Consider the following 24,017-nt stretch of genomic DNA (forward strand, 5'->3'; position numbering starts at 1 on the left):
TGTTATTTTGGGGTTTTTTTTGGTTTTGTCTTCTTAAATACTTTTCATTTATAAATATCACTTTGAGTTCTATCTTCTGCAGTGCTGCTGTAATTTTACAGAGTTTAGCCTGATCCCTAATCAAGCCATTGAACACTGCACAACCTCTAGAGACTAATCCTTTTGTTCTGTCAATAAAGGAGCACCTGTTAATGGTCTTTTCATAATGTACACCATTTAAAAAGAAGCAATAAAACTGAACTGCGAGACAAACCTGACTCCTGAAAGTTGGCCTTTCCAACCTCTTCTTTCTTTTTTTGTGTGTTTTTACTGTCTTGCATGTGGTTTTGTGTGGCGCCACAGTTTCATAAGGGCTGTCTTCACTGAGCCCTGCCCCGACCCATTTTTTTAAAGGCTAATTGTGGAGATTGCCCCATCAGATTTCCCTCCTTTCTTTCACTTTGTGCATTTGTTGCCGGGCTCTAAGCCTTGAATGGGAAGGCAGTAGAGTAGATGCAAATGTTAAATTAGGCGAGATTAATTAAAGCAAATTATTTTGGAATATGCGGTAGTCAGCAGAGAGTGGCAGTTGATGACTAAATAGTGAGTGATCAGCTGCTCTCCTTCCTCGAAAGCTTGTTTGAATTTACTTTTTTATTAACATATATAACAATAGTTTAAACATTGTTAATTACTTAAGACATTAAAAAAATGGGCTTACTTTAGGCATATAGGAACATACATGCATTTTAATGCTTTAATTAAAACCTACACCAGCCAAGACTGGATGTATCTTTGTAAACTTCTATGCTCTAATTAATATGTGCAAAATTAAGGAACAGTTTCCCTCTGCTACACAGTGCAAAACTGTACATCATGATTGTTTATAATGTATGTATATTCTTGCAGCTAACAAAATGATTACATTGCATTATATTTTCTGAGTTCATGCAGACACAATAGCAAATTTTCATTCAATCAGTGCTGAACAGGGAGATGGTAAATTGGAGCAGCAAAACAATAATTCCACTGATTAGCCCCTTTCTGTGTGGCGTAAGTGAACTGTTTATACTGTGGAGTACCTCTGCAAGAGGAGAGGAACCAAAACAGCCTGATTAGGCAAAGAGTAATTGAATAAGTTCATTTCACCATGAGGACAACGCACAGGATGACAGCTTGCACAAAAGTCTACAGCTTCTGTTGACTTGCATGGCTAATAAGATGTTGCTTTTTTTTTGGTTGTCTATCATTTTCTTGTAGAGCTTGATTGCAAAAGTTTGCTTTTATGGAAAACCAAGGATTTATGGCTCCTTAACACAGTGAAAGATATAATATTCTGCGTGTACAGAGGTTTTGGTAAAAGTCAGCATAAAATGTGAAAAAGCTCATTGCTGGTATCAGAGGAACTGGTTCTTATTTGTCAAGTTTATAAAGCAGCATTGTGAGGCTGTACTCTGACATAATGTTGCTCTAAGCTAACAATCGTAACAGTTGTAATGCTAGTTTGAATGCTTTACAGGTATGATGTTTACAGTGTAGCCGTCTAGTTGTAACAATGTAAACTGTGGGGCAGGAGAGAAGCTCAATTGCCAACTTTCATTTGCTCTCCAAAAAGGTCATTGGAGCATGCAACCTAGCATAAAACCTTCCAATACAAATACTTAATATGCATATAACTTAATTTTCCTCATCATGTTTTACTACGTTTTTCTTTTTTAATTTAAAATGCAAGAACAAGGCAGATGGAACCATGGGAAATCAGAATATTTCATCAAAAATAAAATCAGTGTAGAACATTTACTTTAAAAAAAACAAACTACTGAGCACCATTTTAGCTATTTTTCTATTATTACCTACTCGGATCCACTCGGCACAGTTCGCCAGAGTTTTCAGGTTTTCCATTAGGTAATAGTACCTGGTATCACATACTTTCTGGTACCTGCTCGACCGGGATCCCAAGTGATCCAAGCAGGTGTTAAAATGTGACATGGTCAGACTGCGTGCCACCGATTGGCTAGTCAGTAGCGTCACTCGATGACTCATGAGAGCGTCTCATTCACAAAAATCAAAACCAACATTTTTGAAACTGGGCAACAAGAGAAATGGCTACAAATAATAAAACCGTGGTCCCTGAGTCTGACAAAAGAGCAGCACCAGATATATTCTCGACCACTGTTAAAGCGTTCATGTCGCATATTAATTACATTAATATCCGAGTCGATCCGTGGCGAGTCGGTCCAAGTAGGTACTAATGAAAAAGGGGGTTTTCAAGATGACGTTTGGCCCTATTACCTATTCTGACTTATAACATAAAAAGTGGCCGAGCAAGAGTTTTAACTCTTAATTGTTTATTAAATATTAGAAAAAAAATATTTAGACTGTTGGTGCCACTCCGTGCCCTTCCTCTGGACACACCCATGCGTAGGTGGCAATAAGATATAATGCGTCTGTTTACTTGGTGTACTTAACAAAGACATCAATTTGTTTTAATTTTAAAGTTCAAACTAAACAAACTTCTCTTTAGGAGCCTCTCAAGTGATCTACATGCGTCACATATGGTGATGTTTCATTGTACAGATAGACCTGAAACTCAGGTATGCTGTTGCTCATCATAGCTATGAATCATCCATATTTCCCATATATGTGACTGTTAGAACTTGTTGAGATTTTATCTCAAAGGGCCCTTCCTGTCGACAGTTCTCCACACATTCAGGTGTCAAAATATGAATATTGATTGTTGATAAAGTTTGGTAAATATACACATTCCAAACATCACTCACCTGACAGCCACTTCCTTGTTGAATGATATGGGATTCCTATTATGCTTCAGTGAAACCTCACGAGTTGCTGTTGTTGACTGATATATGACAATGTGTGCAGCTACAGTGGGGCAAAAAAGTATTTAGTCAGCCACCGATTGTGCAAGTTCCCCCACCTAAAATGATGACAGAGGTCAGTAATTTGCACCAGAGGTACACTTCAACTGTGAGAGACAGAATGTGAAAAAAAAAAAAAATCCATGAATCCACATGGTAGGATTTGTAAAGAATTTATTCGTAAATCAGGGTGGAAAATAAGTATTTGGTCAATAACAAAAATACAACTCAAGACTTTGTAACATAACCTTTGTTGGCAATAACAGAGGTCAAACGTTTACTATAGGTCTTTACCAGGTTTGCACACACAGTAGCTGGTATTTTGGCCCATTCCTCCATGCAGATCTTCTCGAGAGCAGTGATGTTTTGGGGCTGTCGCCGAGCAACACGGACTTTCAACTCCTGCCACAAATTTTCTATGGGGTTGAGGTCTGGAGACTGGCTAGGCCACTCCAGGACTTTCAAATGCTTCTTACGGAGCCACTCCTTTGTTGCCCGGGCGGTGTGTTTTGGATCATTGTCATGTTGGAAGACCCAGCCTCGTTTCATCTTCAAAGTTCTCACTGATGGAAGGAGGTTTTGGCTCAAAATCTCACGATACATGGCCCCATTCATTCTGTCCTTAACACGGATCAGTCGTCCTGTCCCCTTGGCAGAAAAACAGCCCCATAGCATGATGTTTCCACCCCCATGCTTCACAGTAGGTATGGTGTTCTTGGGATGCAACTCAGTATTCTTCTTCCTCCAAACACGACGAGTTGAGTTTATACCAAAAAGTTCTACTTTGGTTTCATCTGACCACATGACATTCTCCCAATCCTCTGCTGTATCATCCATGTGCTCTCTGGCAAACTTCAGACGGGCCTGGACATGCACTGGCTTCAGCAGCGGAACACGTCTGGCACTGCGGGATTTGATTCCCTGCCGTTGTAGTGTGTTACTGATGGTGACCTTTGTTACTTTGGTCCCAGCTCTCTGCAGGTCATTCACCAGGTCCCCCCGTGTGGTTCTGGGATCTTTGCTCACCGTTCTCATGATCATTTTGACCCCACGGGATGAGATCTTGCGTGGAGCCCCAGATCGAGGGAGATTATCAGTGGTCTTGTATGTCTTCCATTTTCTGATGATTGCTCCCACAGTTGATTTTTTCACACCAAGCTGCTTGCCTATTGTAGATTCACTCTTCCCAGTCTGGTGCAGGTCTACAATACTTTTCCTGGTGTCCTTCGAAAGCTCTTTGGTCTTGGCCATGGCGGAGTTTGGAGTCTGACTGTTTGAGGCTGTGGACAGGTGTCTTTTATACAGATGATGAGTTCAAACAGGTGCCATTCATACAGGTAACGAGTGGGGGACAGAAAAGCTTCTTACAGAAGACGTTACAGGTCTGCGAGAGCCAGAGATTTTCCTTGTTTGAGGTGACCAAATACTTATTTTCCACCCTGATTTACGAATAAATTCTTTACAAATCCTACCATGTGGATTCATGGATTTTTTTTTTCATTCTGTCTCTCACAGTTGAAGTGTACCTCTGGTGCAAATTACTGACCTCTGTCATCATTTTAAGTGGGGGAACTTGCACAATCGGTGGCTGACTAAATACTTTTTTGCCCCACTGTATATTTCAAATCTAACTATACAATGTTTACAAAAATGTCTCATAAAGACGCTCTATCCGTTTGGGTACAATTATTCAAGTAGCCTACAATTTTGAAGCACTTTTCATGTAGGACTGGCTGTAAAAATACTGAACATATTCATATTATGTAATAACTGATAATTGATTTATTGTTGAATAAAGCAAATATGCATGGCTTGGAGTGAAAAGGAAAACAAAAGAAAGTTGTTTGTGCATGCTGTGGATATTTGACATGGTTTCCATTGTTTGTGTGTAAGAGGACAGCTATAAAGAATTCCAGTAATTAACAGTGAATGGTTGTTAAGGCCTCACACACAGGCCTAGAGAGTGGAGCCTTTGTGACTTCCTGACAATCGCCAGTTGAAAAAAAAAAATTTGCTTACTTGTTTCAAATTGTCAAGTTATTTTGTTGTTGTTTTTTATAGTGTGCTGTTTTTTGCCTGCAAGAGTAAAATTCTACTTTAAACATTCATGATAATCTAGCAAGAGCCATATAGAAATATGATATGTAATACTTTTATATATACATGGACATTTTGTTTTGGGGGGGGGGGGGGGGGGGGGGGGGTTGTAGAATTGTGACCATTTGATGTCTTACTTTAGAACACAACACTTTTAGTTACCGGTAAGTAAAATGTTAACTTCAGAAGTTTTGTTTGGAACTGAGTCAGTTTTCATGCTGCAGTGTTCCCAGTGCTGTAGAATGATTAATACACCAGTGAGGTGCTCTTTCTCCCCCCCCCCCCCCCCAAAGGCGCCATGTTGTCAAACAAGCTCTGCACAAACTGTACTTTGTAAATTGAAGAAAATATTTGCAAGACATGTGGGAGAATTGTCCACTACAGTTGCCAGTGTTAATGTTAAAGGCTTGTCACTCTCATGTGCCAGATGTACAACCCACCCACCACCACCCCACCAGCCCCACCCCCACCCGCCACCACCCCCCCTTCCAAACCCTGAGCACTGCTGAAGAATCAGAAGGAGTCCTAAGAGCCGCTGGTGGCTAAATGGTCTGCTTCACAGTCTCATTACCTAATCACCAGCATAGCCACAGCTAAGATGCAAATGATTGGAAAACGGCTGTCCTCTTTCATATAAGAACGCTGACATTTTCTCCTAAATCATGCTTAGTTTTCTGCGTTTTTTGTTGGTTTTTATGTTTTTTTTCACTAAATGGCTAATAGTTTTAAAACGGAGAAGTAGGAAATGCAAGGCCAGATGCTCTCCGCTTCATGCAGAATGACAGACAGGCCTGTTTTAGTTGCACTTAAAGCCAATTTTGGTGGAACTTGGCTTGACACTGTGAGCTGGTTTCTAACTGTTCTGACACACTGAAAATAAAGATTAAATATATTCCTGAATATTGCATTTCTATGACTGACATTGTGCTTTTTTATGTGGATGCCTTTTTTTCATATTCTCTGCAAAAAATAATGCTTTTCCTGGGCTGAATCTAATCACTGTTTCACATTTGATTTCCAAAAAGTCAATGTCATTGATTCTGTTACCCCAATTTGTTGTTTGGATTATACGTGTTCATCTAAAGCAGTGCTGTTGTTATTTCTAAGAAGAAGAAAAAAACCTTTATCCTGATGCTCTCCCTATGTGTTTGTATCTTATCCCTGCAGGTGCTTTTGATGATGAGGATATCATCCATGTGGAGGGGACAGTGGACCCAGTGAGGGACATGGAGATCATCCACGAGGAGCTGAGGCTGAAGGATGAGGAGATGATCAGCCCTATTATTGACAAGCTAGAGAAGACAGCCATTAGAGGCAGTGACAAGAAACTCAAACCAGAATATGTGAGTCAATGTCCCAGCAGGCCCTTTGCTCCCCCTCACAGCAAGGCACAAATAATAACCCACCCACACATGGCCAAGGAAAAAAAAGTATGTTTTTTTAATCTCCCTCCAATAGGTCTCACCCCTCCCCCTGGCCCATTTTTCCCTTTCTGAGATTGAAAGTGATCAGGGGTCAGGGGTTTTCTGCTGTAGAAATCATTAATAGAGAGTTACTTATTCAGCTACTGACCCTGGGTCACAGCACTGGGCTAATGAAAGTGTTTCCACACAGCTCTTTTCATCTAAAGTAATACTCAAATCATGGCACAGCTCTGTCTCATGCTTATACACCTACAGCAGCTCGGGAAATTGTGTGAGGCCATATAGTGGGTGACACATATGCCTATACCTTGCTATCAATACAGTAAATGTTTAGAATATGCTTTGACAGAAGATTCTCAGTTCTCGGTGGTGCAGGGCAAAATGCAAGGCAAGATGAGAAAAGAATCCACATCTTGGATGCTAGATCAAAATATATATGGATGCTCGCACACACTCAGGTGGTTATATTGTTCCGGTAATGAGGCTGAGCAGCTAACTTTAGCAATGATTTGGTTGCAAATGTCACATGATGCCCTTCCATCATTGGAGCAGGTTAGGATGGGCCAGCAAGCAAGGGGGATCTGGCCTTTCACTTGGAGCAGCATGCCCAATTTCAGGCCCCAACACACCAAGGCTCTGACCACTCATTACACTAACGAGAGGGGCTATTTCACCTGCTGCAGAGGCCCCCGTGACTGGTTGGTTTCCCTCAGACGAAACCCCCCCACCCACCCACCCCCTTACAGCCAGCAGCACTTCCCCACACCCCTGTAGCCCCGCAGACAGGAGCCATTCAGGCTAGGCAGGTGGCCGCTTACGCACATAATTGCTAACAATTTTAGGCAATGAATAAAAATGATCTACATTACTTGTCAAAGGTTGTGCACGCGTCGGCAAGTGAGAATCTATAGAAGACCTCTTTAGATGGCAAAGAATGGTGCTTATCAAAGGCTGCACTAAGCTTTTAGATGGGAGGGATTGTGTGATTGTCTCACAGGCTGAGCCTAGCGTGTGACATGCTCAGCTGTGTGTAGGCACACGTACGCACGTCTAATTCAACATCTATATGCAGAACATCGAGACTATGTCTAAAAATGTACAGTTTAGTAGAAACAATGGTGCTCGTTCTTTCTTTTGCAGTGCCACGAAATAATGTGAAATAAAAAGGATATTGTGTGCAGCCTTTTAAAAGGTGATTGCTTGAAAGACCTTTGAAATGGGATTTAATTTCCTTTGTCGCACTCATTTGTCTATATACTCTAAAGGTCTGCGTGTGGTGTGAAAATTCATGAATAAAAGCATATTTTATCCTGTTCCTAACAGATTTAAAGAATTTGTTTAATGGGATTGAAATGTGAGAGTGTCTTATTGTACTATTTAAGTCTGTGGTGATTATCACAGTGGTAAATATGACATAATTCAGGATGATGCACCCTGTTTCTTGTTAAAACATGGCCTAAAAATTCAAAAATCAGGGGAGGGTTTTTTGCACGAAAAGCAGCAGTGTATTTTAAATAAAATCAAGCATCTCAAAGCCCACAAGTTGCTGTGTTAGAAAACTGAAAATATTCTTAATTTGAAAAAAAGAAGAAGGTCAGCATTGAGTTCATGTGAATTTGCTTCTGTTTGCACTCATCAAGTGTTGGATTGAAAGGGCAAAGTGTTGTCTTGCAGAAAAATGCAGACCTTTGCCCTGTTACATAGAAACACAGTGCCAGCATAGTGTATTACTCTGAAAGAAAACTACTGTGCAAAGCAGCATATAATTATGCAGTATAAGATAACACCAAAAGGACAACACTGAATAATTGTAGTTTGTGACACAAATCAGCCTAACTTCCTGCTGAAACCGGATGTCGGCACAAGACAAAATCCTTAAAGACAAGACTGACATTATCAGATTAAAGGATTTGAGTTGTGACGAAGTATGCAGTTTTATCGAAACTGTTAAAAAAAACACTGCTACACAGATGATGTTATACTATTTAGGAAAACTAAAGACATATATGGAAATTACTGTAAGGTTCAAATTCCTAAAAGTTCTAATATTTTGTTGTGCTAAATTTATGTGCACGCACCACTACAAGGCTCAAATTTATGCATTGTTAAAAAATGTAAACATGTTTTCTGGTGCTGTGTTTACAAGAACAATGTTTCATTGCTTTTGTCCAAGTGAATCCTCAAATCCCCTCTCCCTGCAAAACAATAATAAGAAACCGGCCCACCAGCGGCGCTTCATGGTGGCAAGCGTATGTGTTTGACCCCTGTGGGACCTATATGCCTTTTATTAACACCTGCCTGTTAGAGGAGCTCTGCACGGCGGCTGCGAGCTGATGAGGGAAACCTGGAGCGGGTTCAGCCTGTGTCACTGGCCGTTTGCTGTTTCCATTTCACAGATGATTAATCTCTCTGTGAAGACTTGGGCCGGCGCGGGCGGAGTGTATGCAGCTCTTCCTGCGCTCTCTCCCGCTGGCTGCACTCTGGCTGCCTGACTAAAAGGCCTTTAGAATTCCTGTGGAGAGAGATGTGCAGAGAGTGAATGCAGCTGGCTGGGGGTCAGTGTGTGGAGCTTTTTCTGCCATTGTGTAATTGAGGCTCTGGCAGGATTTTTTCCTCAGTTCTTTCAAAAGGGAGTATGATTGTGAAGTGCTGCAAGGGTTTGGGGAGGGAAAAGGAGGTAGGGGGAGTGTTGCAGGGGGTGGGGGAGTTTTTATATGAAGGGGGAGGTCAAGTTGACAGGAACAAAAAGAATGTGTTCCGCTAATTTCTGTGGGGCTGGATCAACAATAATAGGCTCAATTTCTTTATTACAAATTTTATAACTACCTCCCTCCCATTTTCCCACCCTTTTCCGCTTCCAGATCCTGTCAAGACCCAGTCTTGCCTGTGGTCTCAACCCACAAGTACCTCAGTAATGAATGTGGCATACATAGCTGGAAATGCTCAATATTTTCTCCAGAAGAAACACTGAATAATTAGCTCTGTACCTCACTAGTCCTTATTCAGTAGGACTACATTCTGCAAAGTGCCTGAGGAGGGACCAGTAATTTACACCTTACTAACCAACTTCCAATTAGTTCCCCGCTCTTTCCAATTTCGTCTCCTCTCTCTATCCTTTTCATTAAACAGTCCCGATGGAATATTGATGTATAAAGCTGAGACTCTGAGAGAGACACCCCAGAAGGCATTTTGTCATGATTTAAAGGAGGGAAGGGGGTCTTGTGCATGCCATCCCTGTCAAAGATAGGCCACTCCTGCTTGAATGCGAGCAAAGGCCATTGTTCATTTTGGCATCAGGATGCCATGCATTTAGGAAATAATTAGCCCATACCCTGCTGGGTTTATATTCTTTTTCATCTCCTTTAATGGCTCCTTGTTCATTCTATTTTAACCCCATACAGGACATTATGTGCAAAATCAAGAGCTGGGTAGTGGATGAAAAGAAACACATCCGCTACTATCACGACTGGAACGACAAGGAGGTAAGCCTTTGATGTTGCTGTCACATTTATTGGCGCGATTTATCATGCTAATCTTTTCATCTGACCTAAAAGTACAACTGCTGTTTCCTCTTCTTTTGTTTTTTGTGTTTTGTTTTTTCAAGCAACATGTTTTTTGTGCAAATCGCAAGTTAATATTATGCACAGTTATATTTTGACATTGCTTTTGTACAAGCTAATGACATCTGGCCATGCTGATCTTGATTTAGAGGCTTCCTAGTTGCGCCCCACAGAGCCTATACACCAGACTCTAATTTGATTTGGCTTCGCTTGTCTCTGTGTTGTCCTCAAAGGCTACTTTGGAAAGTTGTGGATTCTCAGTACTTGCCTTGTCTGTCTTTTTCTACAGATCGAAGTGCTGAACAAATACTTGTTTTTGACATCCAAACCAATGATCTACCTCGTTAATCTCTCTGAGAAAGACTACATAAGAAGAAAGAACAAATGGTGAGTACTTCGAAGAAGGGCGGGAGCAGATTCATCGCTCTCACTAATCATCGCTAAAGAGCTTTCCTTCTACTTACGTAAGGAATAGCGTTCATTTTTGCTTAGTTTAATCTAAACGTGTGCGCATTTGCCGTTGTGTGAGACTTACTGTGGTCTCCTGCTGACAACAACAGTCATATCTCTGTGAGAGAATCTGCCTGGAGGTGGCACTAAGTAAGCTCTAACACAACACCCAGCCCCAGACTCTGCACTTCATTAAGCCCATACGAGCATATGGTCTCCATTTCCAGCAAAATTTCTCATTTCCATATGATATCAAAGAGAGCGAAGGCTTTAAATGACAAAACAAAACAAGCGTATGTACATTTTGAAGCCAAACAGCTGATTAAAATCATCTGGGCCAGTAAATCATAGGGGCAAGACTCCTTAAAGATTATCTGAAATTGTTTTTGCAAATATTTGGTTTTGTCTTCACATGTTGTTGCTCTTGCTTTACAAGCATCTCTTCACAGCCATGAAATTCCCACAGTTCAGAACGACAGCCGAGGCTTCCTAGATGTGTTTAACTGACTGTTTTCCATAATAATGCGCATGTACGGGGAATTGCATGACTCATGCTTTCAGGTACAACACTGGTCACGATGTCAAAGGGCTAAAGATGACCTTGAAGGCACTGATATAAACTTCCAGCTCTGTGATCCTTACAAGCACTTTTTTGTAGTAATGTTGTCATGTGGCCTCAGTGAGAGCTGATCCAGAAGGCTGGTGTTTGACATCCATTATGTCTGAAAGGGCTACTTTTCCCACACTGCAGCCATTTTGTCAATAATACCAACTTGTGGATTGTTATCACACTTTTCCAATTGCCCTCCAGGCTGGTGGTGTCACTTCTTAGAAAATTTGTTTTTGGCGCTTTACTTGGCAGCATTGTATTACAAGTGAAGTTGTTTACCTATGACTGTTTGTTAAAATGTTCCTGACACGAAAGTATGACTGTCAGACGGAGGGAGGAGGAAGAGAACTCATAAATCAAATGATTCATGGCAAGTGGAACATCCGTCATCAGTAGGAATAGAGGTTCCCCCCTCCCCCCTTTTTTTTCTCATGTTGTGTGTGTGCGTGCATGTTTCTAACTGTGTGAAATGCAATAAATCGCGGAGTGTTTTAAACAGTAGTGCTCAGGTGTCCCGAGGGCTCCGCGATGAACAATGCCGACATCAAAGTGTTGATGTTTGACAAGTGATGAGTCACTTCCCTTGTCCAGAGAGGAGCTCACACCTGTATGGAGATGATTACAGGTAGATCTAGCTGTCCCTAATTGTACAATAAATGCTGCTCTCAGCCCTAATGGCAGCTAGTCTGCTGCAGAGACGCCAGACTGCCATTTGGCTGTCGCCATGCTCCCGTGTTTTTCCACCAGCACAGTTGAGATGATGATACGGTTAAGGACTATTCAAAGCAAACAGCAAGACAAATTGCAATCCCAGGTTTAATGTGTTCAGGGAAAGAAGGCGAATCGTAGAATGAGGCAAATAAGCCAATTTTATCTGTGTCTCTCAGGACACCCATTCAGGCCTTTTCACAGGTTCACTTCCCTGCTTCTTTTTATTTTTTTAAGCTCTTTTATATTTAAGGTGTTTTGCTGAGATGCTGCCAAGCAAGATTGAGGTTCATGCTATTTAATCTCAGTTACACGATCCTGATATTTTTAATGTATGCATTATAATTTAGTTTTTTTTTTATTATTATAGCCATTTAATAGCATTTTCTCGAAATAGTTATGGTAATTGCATCATCGTTTGCAATAGTTTTATTTAGTATTGTAAGTCTCCAAAAACATTCTGTTGTTAACCGGGATCATCCTGTTTGGAGTATGGGAACCACATACCAAGCTGGCCTTGTTTAGACAAGAATACAGAGTATTAGCTTTAGAAAGCCATCATTAATGGAGGGATCAGACAAGGAGCAAGGCCTCCTTTCATCCCCAGGTTCTCTGCTGGAGACAGTACATCATTTACTGTTGAGAGGAGCACATGGCTCCAATCCTATACAGTGTATGTGTATGAGAATGCGTACATGTGCATGTTTGAAGTCTGTTTCAGAGGCGACTCCATGCTCATTTGGATGCTGGTGTAATTGCGGTGTGGAGATCAAAGGCGCGCTGGCCGAGTGATGTTCCAGAGGAGACTTTACCACACAGCCCTCTCCTCTGTGCAGAGGGGGCCGCCTGCTGCTCACCGCTCCCCTCTCCCCTCTAGCCATGCACTGCCCCCTGCACATCCCCGCTCGTAAAAAATGATTAAGGCTGCATTTGTCATGTGTTTATGACTGAGAGGCATTGCGTGATAGGGAATGGCATCTACAAGAGTCTATCAAGAGGCTTTCTCCTCTTTCCCCGGCGTCAGTGAGCTGCCTGGAAGACTATTCAACAGAGCGCAGTGTGTGTGTGTGCGTGTGTGTGTCTGTGAGAGCGCTGTTGATAATGTGGTGGCTGCAGTCTGCCCAATGCTGGCATCTTTACTCGTCATCTAAGACGTTGTGTATTTTACAAGCACGTGGCCTCGCCAATTTTAGGACTCTTTCTTTCTTTTAATAGATTTGATATCAGATATTTATTTAATCTTCTTCTTAATCTTCGAAGAGTATTCATATTTTGTAATGACAGAAGACACAATTAGAGGACACTTCAGCTATACTGTGATGTTTTTTCCTCCCTTGTCATTTCTTTTTCTGCCTTTTCCTTCTCCTTCTTTTGGACAATGTGCATTAAAGTAAATTGGTGCCTCTTAAGTAGATGAGTTGACCTTTAAGGAAACCGGCAAGCGTGACCTGTCTGTGAGTGCCTCTGCCGTGTGGGCTCTCCTGGTGAGTGTAAGAACTGCAGGGTACCACTGCTTGCAGCTTTTATTAACTCTGTGCGTGTGTGTGCGTGTGTCTGCGTGCGTGTGTTTGCATGTGTGAGCATGTATGTTAGTCAGGGTCTGTTTGTCTGCCTGTATACAAGTGGGCATAGGTCTGAGGATGTGTACTTTTCTCTTTAATCTCCAAATACTTTTTTGTTGTTGTACTCTTCCAAACGTATTCATACTTTATCTCTCTTAAGCATTGTTTGCCTCCAGTGCGTGTTACGTTTGGTACCTCTCTCATTATTCTTTATGCCGGGAAGCGCCAACTTTAACATGCCACAGCTGCTCTTTCTGTCGGTCTCTACCTAATTGTGTTTTCCTACCACAAATGCATCCATATCTATAATCTACTTGCTAATGTTTTCTTGTCGTGATGTAATTCAGAAAATCTTCTGCAATCCTGATTCCCCTCGTTAGCCATTTCAGACAACGGTGATGCTTCAGAAGACCTGACCAGTCTGATTTCAGCACAAGGCCTTGTTTAACGCTGGTGTGTTCAAAGATAAGAAAGCAATATATGATTGATATATGCATTTTTTTTTCTTTTTTTCTTCTTTTTTTTCTTTTTCTGCTCATTCTGTTGGTTTTTGGTTTTTGCCCTTCTCCCCCGTCCCTCTTCTCAGCTGTTTCTCTTTCCCTCTTTCTTTCTCCCCTTCTTTCCCCCAGTCAAGTCTGTCCCATGTTCAGTAAGTGAAAATAAAATAAACAATAAAAGGTGAATCAAATGGACCATTATGGCAAGGCTGGGATGGTCAATTTGGTAAAGTAAATCCGTTGGGCATCTTTCTTTGCCTTTAGACAACAATTCTGATGGCAAAAGAGCCAAACGGGACAGGCAAAAAAAAAAAAAAAAAAGCAATATTTCCAGTATCTCTTATTTCACTAATTCCAAAGTAATAATAAGACCAAAACCAAGAAGACCAATCCTATTAATGTTTTTTATTTTCCAAGAGCAGTAAAAAAATATACATGGCCCACAATGTTGAGATACAATAAATAGAAACAGTGCAAATTGTGGAAGCTGTCCTTATATAAAATTCTGTTTTCAGAAAATAAAAAATACCCCATGTATATATTTTAAATAGACTAAAAATGAACCCCAAAATACACCAAATTATAGTTATTTGACTAAAAAGTACAGCGCCTTTCTGTGGTGGAAAATTATATTAAAGCTTACATATGGATATGTATTTGTTTCAAGGTGTATCTTTTTTTGAGTAGGAGCAAATTGGTTTTGGGCTGACAGAGCAGGAGGATGAGAAAATACTGAGAGAAAGAGTCGGTGCACCAGTTTAAATCTCAGCACTGGATTTGTTGACAATGAGAAGAATGTAGATTTGTCCCCGGCGTAACCTTTGAGGCAAATGCGGTGTAAACATGAGGTAATATCTCCGAGTAGGTTGAGGAAATCCAGCCACAGAGGTTGTTATTTCCCCAGAGTCTGATACTCCGGTCTGCCTGTAGGAGGAGCTTTCACAATTGAAGTAAAGGAAGCCCCGAGAGGAGCTGCAGCATTGTGCCACTCTGTCTCACAGCAGACAACTCGATGTGGAGAAGGGGGGTATACTATGTCTGCTCAGCTTAAGGGTTGATTTTGTTACCTCTGCTTTTTGGTCCTGAAGAATGTCAGTAACAACTTTATCATGCATTATTTTTTCGCTGTCTTATAATTTTGACAAACAAACACTCGTTTCAGGAACCACACCAACATTTAAAGACTGAAAAAAAAGTCAAACCCACAGACAAAGCCAGTCCATGAAAGAAATCACTGCTACCCACTTCAGCTACTCCAAACCATAATTCACACAAACACAAGTGAAACTTTATTGAGTGCAAAACCACTGGCTCCATCCAAGTTTTTTTTAGGAACTACTATCTAGGGAGTTAGAGTTCACTTTTCAAAGCCATGTGGGAGATATACGATTGCATACTCCTGTTTGATTTGTCCACTCTGTCCTTGTTCAGTGTGGGATCCCGAGAAACACTTTCCCATGGTAGGATGCATACCCTACTATCCGCAGTCGGTCCTAATGGATGCTGTCAGCTAGCTTTCAATGAGTGAAAACAACAGGAGAGGAAGTACAGTAAAACTGAAACAGATGTAAAGTCCTGTCGACTCTGTTACCCCAGTTATTGACTGTCCCCTGTCCAGGTAATGAAAGGGCACTGTTGCCGTGTACCACATGACCCCATTGTCTTTGATGTGCTTCGTGATGAATACTTTGTAGTAAAATTGAGACTAAAAGTTTTTCATCTTCTTTCTATATTCTTCAGTTTGGTCTCCAAACCCCGGTATAGATTACTCCCTCATTCCTCAGCCTCAAATCTGATAAATGCTGAGTCAGTCTGCCCCCAATAGTTCATAATCCACTTATTCTGAAGACACACACGGGGGGGATTGTTCTCCTGGCATTTTGCTGACATAGAAATAAATGTCTACGAGTTTCGCATCTGTGCAAACGCTAGATTTTGATAGTTGAGCTTCTTGAGATGAGCTTTGTGTTATCTTTGCGATAAGCTTAAGGCCAGGGACACATGCTGCAGTGAGTGGCCTGTAGCCTCGACAAGTTTAATGAGACAAATAAATGAATTTTACTGTTGCCACATACAGCTCCTGAGCGCTTATTATCAGGATTATTGTTGAAACTGTTATGAATGGACGAGGGGAGAAAAAAAAGATGTCGGATTGTAAGCGGTGTTGGGGAGGGGGGGGGCATGATTGGCTGATGTTACATATGTCCTTGATTACCTTCCTTCTGCTTTTATTCTAATAAGTGGCATTCTTTGTACTCCCTAGGACAGCTAGACAGTCTGACACACGATGAGAATAAATATTGCATGTGGTAGACATTAAGCTGTCATCCTGGAAAAAAAGAAGAGATGGAGAAATCCGTGTGGTGTTCTTCAGCGCTACACTTTGCCTGCTCTTGTCACAATTGTCACATCTTGATGACTCCCCCCTCTCTACCCCCAGCCCCCTTATTTTCTCTCGCCCAGTCAACTGCCATGAATGACAGCATGGATACCCCATATAGAGAATTATTTTGGGTGATGTAGAATGTACTCCTCTGGGTTACTGTTTGAATTTCTCATGTTTGCCTGTTTTTTGTTTGGTTTTTTTTGCACCCCCACCCCACAGAAATATCTTTAATGAGTTATGGCTTTGATATTGTGTCCTTAACGACCATCTTAAAGACAAATCTATGGCGGATGGGGTTGTTAAGGTTTCATCTATCATGTGCAAACGTTTAAAGTCACAATATTTAATGGGTGTAGTTATCAAAGAAAGGAAAGTTGTTTTAAAAAGCTTGTTACCAGCACACCCTCAAGGTTTGTTTGAGATACGATGTGAGATGATGCTCTTAATTAAAGCTGCTCCCATTGTGCGTGCGCCATGTTCTGTTTCCTCCAGCCCATGATTGCTTTGAAGATTGAAAGAAGTTGGTAATATTGCTGATAGTGTGTCTGTGTGTGCGCGCGCGTATGTGTGTGTATGTGTCAGATCTCCTCCCTTTCTTAAAGACGCGATGGGTAATGCCTTTCCATCCGGCTATGGCCACAGGGAGCACAGAGCGTCTGCACTCTTGTCGCTCAGGAGCTCACCACTGGGAGGATGAAAAGCTTCCCACAGAGCCCCCGACTTCCCAGCCTCAAAAGCCACCATGAGCTCATACCTCTCATTTCTCTCTCCCGCCACAGAGGAAGGGAAGAGGAGGGGGTAGTATATGCTGTGTGCCGCAACATCTTGGCCCCCTAGGTTGCTCATCCTTGTAACCTGGGACCAGACAAACAGGGGGGACTCTGGGTTTATTACTTGATGATTCTGTGCCTGGCATCTAAGCCAGTAGCTGTCAGGACATGTGAAGGGAGTAAGTAACACATTCAGCTGAGCTACCCGGACTCAGGTGCTGGGAGCTCACCTGTGGGTGTGTCAGTGATCGAGCTGTGGAGGATGTAGGTAGCGGATTACTCTTCGGGTCTGTCAGCACTCAATCGCATCGGGACTGAGCACTCAAACCGGAGGTGGCCGACCTTATACAGGCTTAACTGGCTCTGCACTCATGATGAAGCCAACCTGTTTGAGTGTATGTCAGACGCAGGCCCAGGTCATTTCTCAGGTAGCTGCCCCTGTACTTTAGATGTTCCTATTGTTTGAGCCATTTAAGCAGATCAAAGCTCTGACAAAGCCCAGGGAAGCCCCCAGGCATTCAGAAACACAGGAATTATCCCCCTTTAGGATTCTCACACAAAAAGACAAATAGGCAAGCTCCGGAGGGTGGCCCCACCTGGGGAACATCTCTATTCAGAGCCAGTCTGTTGCAAAAGGTCCAATTGTGGGTTTTTTTCTTCTTGTAATTGTAGAATATATTGTGTTTTAAATTACATGTACTTTAAATACAATAAGCATTAGATCCAAAGCTTGCAACAAATGGTGTGATGCCTATTATATTTTCTAGACGTAAGATGTAAGGTGTCACATGGTCTTGGTTTCATGTTGACTGTTTTTTACCTTTAAAAAATAATAATAATAAATAATAATGCATACATGTTTGAGTTTTGCCAAAGTTTTTCTGGTTAAAAAAAACTATATTTTTCCATTTGATCTGAGAGCACAAACACAGCTTGTTCCTTGGACTTGTTTGAGCCTTCAAGCCAGTGAATGATTAGCAGAAATAATGTCTCTGTCACCCTTAATCACATTAAAACGTGGTTAACATTTAATTTTTCCCACTTGATATGCAAAAATTTCCACTTGATTTGCAGCAGAAGCCATTGGAATTCCATTATAAAAAGAATAAAAATTTCAGGCATCATTTGTTCAGAGAGGGATATCAAGAGCAGAAAGTGCTGAATCTTTCTATTAACCGAGCAGTGAGAGATGGCACTCAGTTCTGGGACATAATAGAGACTGACAAGACACATGCACTCGCACACGCTCTCTCTCACACATGCACACACACATGCACACACACACGCACACACACACGCACACACATCTTTCTCACTTGTATTAGTTTAGAGTACGAGGTTGATGAAGAAGACCTACAGGGAAAATATTTTACTTACATCTTATTACTGATTTTAACAAAACTGCATATCTTTTCACTTGCTTATTTTTAATCAGGCAGTAAACCTTCCTCTAAAACAAAAGTCAGGCCTGTTTCTTGTGTTAAATAGGCATTTCACACTGTGAATGGGCCTCCACGAACAAGAACACCCCTTTATTCTTTAGTATGACTGAGAGCCATAAAGACACAAAGAAATCTGCAGCATGTTTTACATAAACATTTTTCCAAATTTACACATCCACATAAAATTTCACACAAATAATTGGAAGGGACATAAATACAAATTGCAAAGTGGCACGGGTAGACAGTGGTGAAGTTGACAGAATTGGTTTTGGGAGTCATGTTGATGGCACTTCAAAGCTCTTAATTGACAGCGCTTTGTTTCTGGAGTTGTGGGAAGGGGGTGTTTCATGTTCCTGTGGCAAGGTGTTTGTCTGGTCCTGTGTCACTCAGTGCAAGGACCCGGAGACCCCCGTGCTCATTTGCAGCTCACGTTCTCCGTCTCGGCTTCACATTATTAAAATCATCCCTCAGCCTTCTACCAAGAGCCTCTTTGTTACTTGGCTGGCTTGGCTCAGCTCTGTCAAGTCTTCACCAATTACAGTCTCAGGTACAATGGTCTATTCAAAGGATCACAGCCCTTGACTGGTGTGGAGAGAGTGATTTGTGAATCATTATTCAGCCGCCTGTAGAGAACGCAATACCTGAGGAATGCAAATAACGTGCCACCAAATAGACAGCTGTGCTGCTAAAAGTGACAAACTACAGCTGTTATTATCTCAGATTGGATTTTTCCCCTCTTGGAGCGCCCTCCATCTCCTATGTTTTCAGGTTTTCTGCTTTGGCTAAATGTGTTTTATTTTTCTGTCCTTTATTGGCGAGACGTTGGATGCCACCTTATTGTGTGTTATTGTGGTGGCAGTCAAGCGTCAGATCTGCATACATGGTGTGAACAGTAAGGGAAATATTAGGTTATTCCTCTTAATAGATGTCCATCTGAAAAGGCAGACAGATGACCTGGCATATGAGGCATTTCAGATTTACTGCGCCGGCCTGTGGTGTTATTTTAACTTGTTGAGAAAAACATTCAATCAAAGCAAAACTGTGCTCTTCGTTTTGCCCGTTACCTTGTCATATATTGTATATTGATAATCATTAGGTAGGAGCAGCGATAGGGTGCTGCAGGTGATAAAGCGGTGACATTGTTATTGGAATAGATGTGGTATTGAGGTGGTGTGGTTCCTCCCAGTCTTTGATTCTTATGGGCTTTAAACAGGAAACTAGGATTACAGATAATGACAGGGACCCCTTAGAATCAATCCAGCCCAGGAGCCGCCGTGTGAAAATGGATTTGTGTGATGCTGCTCTTTGAGATCCGTCCAATCCCAGCCTCGGAGCTTGTGAGGCTAATCTCATAATTGCTCTAACCCCCTCGTATTGTTCTGACTGAGGGTTACCATTAGCTGTGAGGATATCTTTGTCCTGCAATGTCAGGTGTCCTGCTGGACAAGAACACGTAAAGGAAAAAAAAGATCATGCAGTTAAGAAAGTGCCAAAGATAACAGTAGGTGGTTAGTTGCAGTGCTTTCTCGTTGCTTGAATGTTAATGTTTATCTAACATTCAAAAAAACACTCGGCTGGTGGAAGATTTCTTTTTTCATAGTTTAAAAAAGTATATCGTGAATTTCACTTCCACATTTCAGAGAGAAATGTGTGACTTTTTGCTTGAGCGATTTCAAAATGCACTTATTAAGAACAGTCTTGTTGTCGAACTGATTATTTTAATGTCTATTTAAATCATTTATTTATTATCTGCAGGAGCAAAGGTGTCACATTTATTCGAGAAGTGCAAAAAGGGAAGTCACAGCTATTGATTAAGTATAAAAAAAATGTGACCACAGTGGCATCATCTGTTTGTTTTTTGAACTCTTTTGAAAAGAAGCCATGAGGTGAACTGCTGACCTTAGCCACTTTTCCACCTAAAAGTGGCTAAACTGTCTTTCTGTGCAATTAATTTAAGAATACCTCAAATTACAACAAGGACAAAACAGCGTGAAATGACATACAAATGTCTTTAAAAGTCTGAATTAGGTTAATGATACAAAACACAACATTTAACACCATAAAGAAGGTGCTGAAAACAAAAAGAATCAGGTAACATATTTAACAATAAAATAAAATGAATGAAAACCCAAACTTCAGCAAAATTTAATATTCTTGACACTTTTTACTGCTTTATGTCTTAAAGTGGAAATGAATGCCCTCCTACTTTTGGCATCATTTTAGGATCACTGAAAATATTAGGACCTGTTTTATACATATATATATATATATATATATATATATATATATATATATATATATATATATATATATATATATATTTATATATATATATATATATATATATATATATCCAGTTTTTGTATTTTTATTATGTTTCTTTCTCTTTGATAAAGGACGTGTAGTCAAGTCTGATTTTTAGTTGAGAACTTGAACGGAAAGAAAGTCAAACTCTGAAAGGAAATGCCACCTTTAGAGTGCAGTCTCCCACAAACACTCATATTTTCAGCTGCTCTCATGAATATGCATGCATGCAGCGAATAACAAATACGTTCATGTTAATCAAGTCCTCCAACGTGTTTTGCGACTGCTGTTTTTATTTTTTTTTAATCAGGTTGGTGAAAATCAAGGAGTGGGTGGACAGTCATGACCCCGGAGCCTTGGTCATCCCCTTTAGTGGCGGCCTAGAGAGCCTGCTGCAGGACAAGAGTGAAGAGGAGAGGCAGAAGTACAGCACAGAGCACAAGACGCAGAGGTTAATTAGCATTCAGTCTCCCCACACTTTATTATCAGCTGTGTCCTCCATGCACTCCTTTAATTGCATGTGCTGATAGAATAATAAATGGCAGAGTAATTACCATTATAAAGCAAAGGATCCCTCTTCTTACTGAACAACTCAGTCAAAGGGTTTTCCTCTAAATTAAGTTTTTAACTGTCATCTGTCATCTGTAGGTATAATTATAACTTGGGCATTTTGGGTTTATTGTTCTTGTGTGAAAACCTCTATGGAGAGAAAAATTGTGACAGCAGATTTTTTTCCCCCTTCTTTCTCTCAGCAAAGATCGAGGCATTGGGTTGAATTCTTAAAAATGTTAAATGAGTCTACAAGCCTCCTAATTAATCAAAGAAACCATTGGAGAGTTGAATGTCTTATGCGAAACGAAGTGACCCATCTTATTCACTTAATGAGTTTATATTGGAATGAACGGGGCCTTGCCATTGAGGTGAACTTTGTCTAGGCAGCAGCAGCGATAAAGAATACTTAAACAGTTCAGACCCCTCGATTCAAGCTGAAATCTCTCCCCACCAGTGCCCTGAGCAAGATCATCAAGGCAGGCTACGCAGCCCTGCAGCTGGAGTACTTCTTCACTGCTGGACCAGATGAGGTCCGTGCATGGACCATTCGGGTAAGTGCCAGCTGCCTGCTGTGCGCATACGTACATGTGAGCGTGTGTATCAGACTCACACACACACACACGAATACACACAGTATCCCATGTTCCACCCTGCTGGCACCTTCACTGATATCGCACACTTTCAACTTTGTCATGGTTGTGCTTTAGCTAGTCATTACAGACCAAGGATAACTTCAATTACTGGTGAGCTGCTGAACAGTGAAACTGGGGGCTACATTGATTGAGGAGGGCAACAATTGATTTTGCCCATTACGTCCATGAGAATGTTTCCATCCTGTGCAGATCTGCCTGCCCTCCTCCTGCCGCTGGAGATAAGGAGCCTGTGCATTGTGCCTGCCTAATCTGTGTGACGGAGGTTGTCTGTGCCAAAATTGATGTCGCTTTTCATTCGACTGTTTGTGGGCCTTGCTGGGGGCTCCTCCTCCCCGTGTGTCTCAGTTTACTGAGCCCAGCCCGCCAAGAGCTTTGTGCAATGGGATCGCAGCATTTACATCAATACAGATGTTTGCTTTGCATGTTGGTATTGTGTCCACTTATATTTTCTTTCCTTGAGCAGATAGAAGTATCGAGTGCAGAAATAATAAGCTATTTTGTCTGAGTAACATTTATACGTTCATATCGGTGGTTTAAAAATACAACAAAGTAACTTTTGAGAAACTTCAACAACTAAAGATTTGGGTTGTATTCAGTCATACAAATTCATATCCATTCTTTCATTCCATCAGATATTTCAAAGGATTGTAATTTGAATGTTTTTTTTTTACGATACAGAATGCTTTCAATCTCATAAACATAACTTGTCCGTTTGAAAAAAGGAGTCCCATTTTCAAAAAAGCATTGCAATTTTCCACAATGGCATCTATTCAAAGAACTTGTCACCAAGCAGATCATTATGGTTTTGTTCCCCGAGTGTGAGACCGTTCACTGTTCACATTTTGTTGTTCAATTTGTTCAAAATCTTGAAATTGCCCACTATAGATGGTGGAGGCAATAATGGTAGAAAAAGTCTCATGTGTGGGCGGGTTACAGATTTGACCACTGATGGAAATACTGCTTAAATTTTTATCTTGCCCAAAGATGGCATCACTTGTCCACTTACAAAACACACATAAATAGGGGTGTTTGTTCTGCGTGTGATGCAGCTTTACCAAGATCATTTTCCCTTGACTTTGAATAAGCTCATATTGGCTTCAGCCTATTTTCAGACATCTACTTTTCAGTGCATGGGTGGATTATTTTGCATAAGATTTACGAGTGCACTGTTCTTCACGAAAAGATGAATCGATTTTTCACACAAACAAAACACTAATTTAAAATGCTATCTCGTGCTTCATTATTATTACTATTATTGTTGTTATTATTGTTATTATTAGATAGAGACGTGGCTTCAGACAGTTACATTATGAGTAATACACAGGTTTCCAAATATGTCCTAGAGGACTCCAATATGCATTTGTAATATCTGCTATAGCAAATTGCAGTGATAAATGTCCTGTTTCTTTTTTAACTAATAAGAAAGACATTTTTTTTTAAAAAGCACAAGATTTTTCCTTTTTCTCCATTTAAATATATTTATATAAATATATAATAAAATTGCATGTTTCTTATAAGGAACACAATGTTCACTTGATTTTTTTTGGCATGAGAAAAAATGACACATACTTTTTTTTTAATGGGATCTATATGAATTTCTGCTCTCCACTAGACAGGGTCTCCTTTTTTTCCCTAATTCTTTTATATTGTGGTTGAAACAAAATTTAGCCACCTTCAAACGATTCACCAAAATCATATTTCGGGTGAATGTTAAATGTTTTGTTGGAGATTATATGACACCCATCCACACATCAAACTTGATCCTTTATTTTTCTTTTCTAAGCATTTTTAAACTAAGCACAACCCAGAGGGGAAGATGAGCTCACTCGCTCTTCATCCTCACAAGACACGTTACATTTTAGTCAGATGACATCACCGTGTTTAGATGCACACGTCTCAGCATGACTGATGTCCTCGCTATTTAGAGCAAAGTCCCAAAACACTTCAAAGGCATCCTCGAAAACACGCTTGTCCTCCTCAGCATAACTGATTACAGCCAGCCTTGATTGTGTGTGAGGGGCATTTAGTCAGGTAAGCATCAGTGAGTAACTATATTAAGCCAATACATCTTGCATTGTAAAAACTACACTCAGTAATGTCGTGTTCCTAAGTCCTTTAACATGCTTTATTAGGCAGCCTCGAGGTGA

At 40.8% G+C, this 24,017-nt stretch overlaps 1 protein-coding gene across 4 annotated transcripts in view; it reads left to right on the forward strand.

The window, feature by feature from the left end:
• LOC147311581 (obg-like ATPase 1) overlaps window positions 1-24,017 on the forward strand; it is a 49,262-nt gene that overhangs the window by 20,876 nt on the left and 4,369 nt on the right. For all 4 annotated transcript variants that reach the window (XM_086266723.1, XM_086266724.1, XM_086266725.1 and 1 more), the window contains 5 exons: window positions 6,120-6,295; window positions 9,778-9,858; window positions 10,226-10,323; window positions 20,976-21,116; window positions 21,672-21,768. In XM_086266723.1, the coding sequence (XP_086122849.1) occupies window positions 6,120-6,295; window positions 9,778-9,858; window positions 10,226-10,323; window positions 20,976-21,116; window positions 21,672-21,768 (593 nt within the window). The remainder of the gene's footprint in view (window positions 1-6,119; window positions 6,296-9,777; window positions 9,859-10,225; window positions 10,324-20,975; window positions 21,117-21,671; window positions 21,769-24,017) is intronic.

Source organism: Aulonocara sp. 'chitande type north' Nkhata Bay, linkage group LG16 (assembly GCF_057382095.1).
Source record: "Aulonocara sp. 'chitande type north' Nkhata Bay isolate Kocher_YH1m ecotype deep benthic linkage group LG16, A_spYH_male_GT1.1, whole genome shotgun sequence".
NCBI lineage: Eukaryota > Metazoa > Chordata > Actinopteri > Cichliformes > Cichlidae > Aulonocara > Aulonocara sp. 'chitande type north' Nkhata Bay.